The sequence below is a fragment of the Scophthalmus maximus genome, chromosome 12 (genome assembly GCF_022379125.1).
Source record: "Scophthalmus maximus strain ysfricsl-2021 chromosome 12, ASM2237912v1, whole genome shotgun sequence".
In the NCBI taxonomy this organism is placed as follows: Eukaryota; Metazoa; Chordata; class Actinopteri; order Pleuronectiformes; family Scophthalmidae; genus Scophthalmus; species Scophthalmus maximus.
This window is the reverse complement of record NC_061526.1, coordinates 9,805,001-9,812,500: the sequence shown is the minus strand read 5'-3', so window position 1 is coordinate 9,812,500 and position 7,500 is coordinate 9,805,001. Positions and strand designations below refer to the sequence as shown.

The 7,500-nt window shown below is 42.2% G+C and overlaps 1 protein-coding gene across 3 annotated transcripts in view; it reads right to left on the bottom strand.

Moving 5' to 3' along the window:
* Positions 1 to 7,500, bottom strand: part of plod3 (procollagen-lysine, 2-oxoglutarate 5-dioxygenase 3) — a 12,297-nt gene that overhangs the window by 3,515 nt on the left and 1,282 nt on the right. For all 3 annotated transcript variants that reach the window (XM_035650617.2, XM_035650625.2, XM_035650631.2), the window contains exons 2-12: positions 3,049 to 3,140; positions 2,797 to 2,933; positions 2,445 to 2,608; positions 2,215 to 2,327; positions 1,436 to 1,499; positions 1,249 to 1,346; positions 1,051 to 1,152; positions 835 to 966; positions 631 to 752; positions 91 to 195; positions 1 to 5 (exon numbers count right to left, since the gene is read on the bottom strand). The exon at positions 1 to 5 is cut by the window's left edge and continues 121 nt beyond it. In XM_035650617.2, coding sequence (XP_035506510.2) covers positions 1 to 5; positions 91 to 195; positions 631 to 752; positions 835 to 966; positions 1,051 to 1,152; positions 1,249 to 1,346; positions 1,436 to 1,499; positions 2,215 to 2,327; positions 2,445 to 2,608; positions 2,797 to 2,933; positions 3,049 to 3,140 — 1,134 coding nt within the window. The remainder of the gene's footprint in view (positions 6 to 90; positions 196 to 630; positions 753 to 834; positions 967 to 1,050; positions 1,153 to 1,248; positions 1,347 to 1,435; positions 1,500 to 2,214; positions 2,328 to 2,444; positions 2,609 to 2,796; positions 2,934 to 3,048; positions 3,141 to 7,500) is intronic.

Genomic DNA, 7,500 nt, shown 5'->3' with positions numbered 1-7,500 from the left:
CGGACCTGAGAGAGAGAGAGAGAATTAGTCCACTGACCAGAGGGTCGGTGGTTCGATCCCCGGCCTCCTCCCCCGGTCCACAGTACGTACTTGTTCTCCTCTATGAGAATTCTCAGTGTGTCTGGGTTCGTCAAGGCCACGTCGGAGTCGATGCTGAAGTAATAATCGCAGTCTGGATCCTTCTTACACGCCTCGCTGCGCGCGCACACGCACGCACGCACGCACGCACGCACGCACGCACGCACGCACGCACGCACGCACGCACGCACGCACGCACGCACGCACGCACGCACGCACGCACGCACGCACGCACGCACGCACACACACACACACACACACACACACACACACACACACACACACACACACACACACACACACACACACACACACACACACACACACACACACACACACACACACACACACACACACACATTAATTGCTCAGATTATTCAGTCCTGTCAGAGTTATTTATAATATTGTTTAGTTTTATTCTCAATAAAGCACAGATCAGCAGCAAATCCTCACATTTCAAAAACTAAAACTAAAAGAAATTTTCACAGTTTGTTTAAAAAAACGGACGGTTCTCAAGGCTCTGTTCTGACCCACTGATGAGGTCCCACTCACACAGCCATGTTCCGGGCCTTGTCCTCCTGCAGGTTCTCCTCCGGTCCGACCAGCAGGGCGTCGGGGAACAGCGACCTGTGACGCTCCCAGAACCTCTGGATGTGACGCTCGTGGTAAACCACCTGGATCACACGCAGACACGCACAGATGAGAACAGAAGCGACTGTACACAGCACAGATTTGTTTTTGTTGTTTGCTTCGTACGTTGTTGTGGATGAAGAGGCGGATCCTCGCTGTGGGGTAGTTGAGCGTGGTCAGCCGGTCCAGGAACTCCTCCATGAACGGCGTGGCGTGTTCGATGAACACGGCCACGTAAACCAGAGGCATCTCCACGTCCTGGAAAACAAAACGCAGCGGTTATGACGTCGTCGGCGGGTTATGACGTCTTCGGCGTGGTGGTGGGGAGAGTACAGTACTTACAGGCACGTCGTTGATGAGCAGCAGGTCGTCGTCGCAGATCCCACATCCGCTCTCGTAGGTCCAGGCCGTGGGGACGTAGTTCCCGAGGTAATTCAACTGCAGCTGCAGAGACAAAGACATGTTCCGTCGTCCGATTCGCTGCTAAACTCAGACAAACATATGAATCTTTAACAGCTACAGAACTTTGTTACCGGTTACCTTGGTGGGTCCGTTGCCGTGGATGACGATGGGCAGCGAGTCGAAGGCGACGTTCCTCGCTCGGACCTTGGCCTTCTCAAACTTCAAGACGACTTCATCTGACGGACGGAGACGTTCATGGCGTCAACGTGACGCTTCAACATTTCAGATATGACTGAATGTGTGTTTGTATGCGTGTGTCTCTCACCAACAGCTCCGTTCAGATTCTGGAAGATTCGGGATCGATGATCCAGGGTCATGTTGAACTTGGTCTGAGGAGACAAATCAAATCACATGATCCTACACAACGTCACACAGCACAGGGAGTCACGTATGAATTATGAGACACTTGAGATTCTCGTCCTCAGTGTTGACATATGTTCTCGTGTTTTGATTGGAGGACACGCTGCATGTGAAGACGTGTCACGTCGCTGCGTCGTTAACGTGTAGGCGCCGGTTCGTCAACGAGACAGATTCATTAGGAGCCGGAGCAGAGAACGCTGATAAAATTGTTTTGACTTATTGTATAAAAGCAAAGTAAAAAGATGTTGGGCGTGATGACGTGACTCAGTAGCGCCCCCTGTAATATTTCAGCGAAGTAGGCCTCGCTCAAGAATGTTAAATACAGACTGAGGTTTCAGGGACGACTAGAATCATCACACTGGTGTGATTGTCTGCTTCAAAGGGTTCAATTTTGCATTTATGAAACTGTGCTTTAGTGATTTAAAAATATTGCGATATATATTGTGTATCGCGATAAAACAAAAACATATAGTGATATTCATTATTGGCCATATCGCCCCGGCCCCACCTACACTTCGGTCGGCACGTGTAACATCCAAAGAAAAAAACCGAATCTGTTGAAGGCAAATCCGAAAAACCATACAGGAAGTCAGCCATTTTGAATTTACTGTGCAATTTTTGATGCCGCTTTTGCCAATAACACGTGTTGTTTAAATGTTCTGTCTGATTGTGGCGTCAGTTCACCCTCTGCGTCTTGTCCAGGTAGATCTTGGTGTAGAAGAGCTGGTCGTCGTCGTTATCCTTGTACTTCCACTGCTGGACGATCGCACTGAGGTCGGGAGCGTAGCCCAGAAATCCTGAACACAGAGAGTTTCACAAATATGGTGAATTAATGAAACACACATTCAGACCAGTCAGAGTGTGTGTGTGTGTGTGTGTGTGTGTGTGTGTGTGTGTGTGGTTTAGTTCCTGACCTCCTGAGTTGAGGTAGCGTTTCCCAGTATGCACCACTGGGTACTTGGCGGCCAGCCGCTGGTCGGGCCAGCAGAATCCCTCGGCTGAGAAAACCACTCTGTGGCCCAGACGAGAGAACTTGGACAGCAGGTCGTCCGGACCCGACGCAAAGATGACATCATAACTGAGAGACGGAGACGTGGATATGATATTTCACGGGCATTTTAACATTTGACTGATTAGAGGGAGGTGTGGTGGGACGAGACAGGAAGTACAGGAAGAGACACACACACACACACACACACACACACACACACACACACACACACACACACACACACACACACACACACACAGAGAGGTGGGTGTTACCTGTCCACGAACATGATGACCATGTCCTTCTTGTCAGAGTGTTTGAGCAGCTCCTTCTTCAACCATCTCACCTTCTGACCTCCACCCACCGTCCGGGCCACGTCACCCCCCTTCCAGTCCTCCCCCAGACCCAGCACCTGCGCACACACACACACACACACACACACACACACACACACACGGTAAAAATAACACCCACTGATCGTCTTCATATACAGTGTGTGTGTGTGTGTGTGTGTGTGTGTGTGTTACCTTCACGGTGTAGTTGAACTCTCTGATCGTCCTCATGAAGCGGCTGAAGCCGTCCGTCTCCTCAGTTGCCGCGGTGATGACCAGCAGATTGTCTACACACACACACGAAGCGATGAAGTGATCAGTGACACCATCATGAAATCTATCAACGACACGTGTTCGACAGACGCCGATTCATTTAAAATGTTTTGTCCAAACTGAGTCGAACAAATACAGTTTCTTCAATAAAAGAATCAGCTCATTAAAGATGAGTGATGTCACCAGATGCTCTGCTGTCGGAGCAGACAACACGTCCCAGCCTGACTCAGCCAATCACGTGTCAGGAGGTCAAACTCAGGTAAAATCCTTCAGAAGGGAGCCACCGCCCCTCCCTCCTCGCTGCCCGGAGGCTTTCCAAGAATTTGTGGAGAGAGAGAAATTCCTCTAGTTGAAGGTGAAAGAGGTGAGGAGCAGGACGGGGGGAGGTGAAGAGAGGACAGGGGGGGACAAACGTCTCCTTGTTCTCCTTCAGTCCAGTTTAAACCAATGACAAGACTCTGAAATCTCTCATGTTCGGAGATCGGAGGAATAATGAATAATTCCCAGCGGCCGCAAGCGTCTCAACGAATGATGTGTTCAAGTGCAGTGGGATTTAATGGTCATCAACACACAGTTTGAAGGATTTATGACGCAACATAACCCACATTCAACACAAGAGCTCAGAAAAGAGACGTCCTATTCATTTTAATTATTAACGGATTTATTGATTATCGTTTGAACTAATCTACTGTAACCCTCTGACGTCAGAGAATGTGATTGATTGATTAGTTTCTGTCCACGGCCAATTTGCTTTGTGACATCACAGTGATGTTTGTTCCAAAAACAATATACCTTGATAAATTTTATGTACGAAACCATTGTTTTATATATTATATATCATCGCTGTCGCATCATCGGTTCAAACACATCTTTCATTTCAGTGTTTGAGAGTCAATGAGATTCTCCCACTGAGAAACTGTGGAGACAAGAGTTGGACAACATTTACACAGCTGTGCACACGCACACACACACACACACACACACACACACACACAGACACACACACACACACACACACACACACACACACACACACACACACACACACACACACACACACACACACACACACACACACACACACACACACACACACACACACACACACACACACACACACACACACACACACACACACACACAGCTGTGCTTGCTGTAATTCTTCACATACACAGATTCACAGTTTGTTTTGATTTTTTGTCTCTGACCTGACAAGTGGACAACCAGTAGATTAGATCCTGCATGTTTTCACCAAAAAGACAATTTTATTTTATAATAACTATTTATTATATGGAATTTTTTGTACAACGAGGGAAAGTGAAAATATGCTGTCCATCTTTATACAGTCAGTGATCGTCTTTATATACAGTCAGTGATCGTCTTTATATACAGTCAGTGATCGTCTTTATATACAGTCAGTGATCGTCTTTATATACAGTCAGTGATCGTCTTTATATACAGCCAGTGATCGTCTTTATATACAGTCACTGATGGTCTTTATATACAGTCAGTGATCGTCTTTATAAACAGTCAGTGATCGTCTTTATATACAGTCACTGATCGTCTTCATATACAGTCAGTGATCGTCTTTATATACAGTCAGTGATCGTCTTTATATACAGTCAGTGATCGTCTTTATATACAGTCAGTGATCGTCTTCATATACAGTCAGTGATCGTCTTTATATACAGTCACTGATCGTCTTTATATACAGTCACTGATCGTCTTTATATACAGTCACTGATCGTCTTTATATACAGTCTCTGATGGTCTTTATATACAGTCTCTGATCGTCTTTATAAACAGTCACTGATCGTCTTTATATACAGTCACTGATCGTCTTCATATACAGTCAGTGATCGTCTTTATATACAGTCACTGATCGTCTTTATATACAGTCACTGATCGTCTTCATATACAGTCACTGATCGTCTTCATATACAGTAACTGATCGTCTTTATATACAGTCTCTGATCATCTTTATATACAGTCACTGATCGTCTTCATATACAGTCACTGATCGTCTTTATATACAGTCAGTGATCATCTTTATATACAGTCAGTGATCGTCTTTATATACAGTCAGTGATCGTCTTTATATACAGTCAGTGATCGTCTTCATATACAGTCACTGATCGTCTTTATATACAGTCAGTGATCATCTTTATATACAGTCAGTGATCGTCTTCATATACAGTCACTGATCGTCTTCAAATACAGTCACTGATCGTCTTTATATACAGTCAGTGATCGTCTTAATATACAGTCTGATCATCTTTATATACAGTCACTGATCGTCTTTATATACAGTCACTGATCGTCTTTATATACAGTCTGATCATCTTTATATAGTCAGTGATCGTCTTCATATACAGTCAGTGATCATCTTTATATACAGTCAGTGATCGTCTTCATATACAGTCGGTGATCGTCTTTATATACAGTCAGTGATCGTCTTTATATATATATTCACTGGTTCTCTTTATATACAGTCAGTGATCGTCTTTATATACAGTCAGTGATCATCTTTATATACAGTCAGTGATCGTCTTTATATATATATATTCACTGGTTCTCTTTATATACAGTCAGTGATCGTCTTTATATACAGTCAGTGATCATCTTTATATACAGTCAGTGATCGTCTTTATATATATATTCACTGGTTCTCTTTATATACAGTCAGTGATCGTCTTTATATACAGTCAGTGATCGTCTTTATATATATATTCACTGGTTCTCTTTATATACAGTCAGTGATCGTCTTTATATACAGTCAGTGATCGTCTTTATATATATATTCACTGGTTCTCTTTATATACAGTCAGTGATCGTCTTTATATACAGTCAGTGATCATCTTTATATACAGTCAGTGATCGTCTTTATATATATATTCACTGGTTCTCTTTATATACAGTCAGTGATCGTCTTTATATACAGTCAGTGATCATCTTTATATACAGTCAGTGATCGTCTTTATATATATATATTCACTGGTTCTCTTTATATACAGTCAGTGATCGTCTTTATATACAGTCAGTGATCATCTTTATATACAGTCAGTGATCGTCTTTATATATATATTCACTGGTTCTCTTTATATACAGTCACTGATCGTCTTTATATACAGTCACTGATCGTCTTTATATACAGTCTGATCATCTTTATATAGTCAGTGATCGTCTTCATATACAGTCAGTGATCATCTTTATATACAGTCAGTGATCGTCTTCATATACAGTCGGTGATCGTCTTTATATACAGTCAGTGATCGTCTTTATATATATATTCACTGGTTCTCTTTATATACAGTCAGTGATCGTCTTTATATACAGTCAGTGATCATCTTTATATACAGTCAGTGATCGTCTTTATATATATATATTCACTGGTTCTCTTTATATACAGTCAGTGATCGTCTTTATATACAGTCAGTGATCATCTTTATATACAGTCAGTGATCGTCTTTATATATATATTCACTGGTTCTCTTTATATACAGTCAGTGATCGTCTTTATATACAGTCAGTGATCGTCTTTATATATATATTCACTGGTTCTCTTTATATACAGTCAGTGATCGTCTTTATATACAGTCAGTGATCGTCTTTATATATATATTCACTGGTTCTCTTTATATACAGTCAGTGATCGTCTTTATATACAGTCAGTGATCATCTTTATATACAGTCAGTGATCGTCTTTATATATATATTCACTGGTTCTCTTTATATACAGTCAGTGATCGTCTTTATATACAGTCAGTGATCATCTTTATATACAGTCAGTGATCGTCTTTATATATATATATTCACTGGTTCTCTTTATATACAGTCAGTGATCGTCTTTATATACAGTCAGTGATCATCTTTATATACAGTCAGTGATCGTCTTTATATATATATTCACTGGTTCTCTTTATATACAGTCAGTGATTGTCTTTATATACAGTCAGTGATCGTCTTTATATATATATTCACTGGTTCTCTTCATATACAGTCAGTGATCATCTTTATATACAGTCAGTGATCGTCTTTATATATATATTCACTGGTTCTCTTCATATACAGTCAGTGATCATCTTTATATACAGTCAGTGATCGTCTTTATATATATATATTCACTGGTTCTCTTTATATACAGTCGTCTTTATGTACAGTCTCTGTGACCCTGCAGGAAACGAAATCAGGAACTTGTTTCCTCATTAATTCATAGTCAAAGTTGTTTTTCAAATGTTCTCGGGTTTCTTGGTCTGAACCGTGAGAACTTCCTGCTCTCTGATCTGAACCGTGAGATTAAAGTGATTCCTCTGTTCTGTGCGAGGTAACATGAGGTTGAGCGACTGACAATAGAATCACTGACAAGACCCCGGA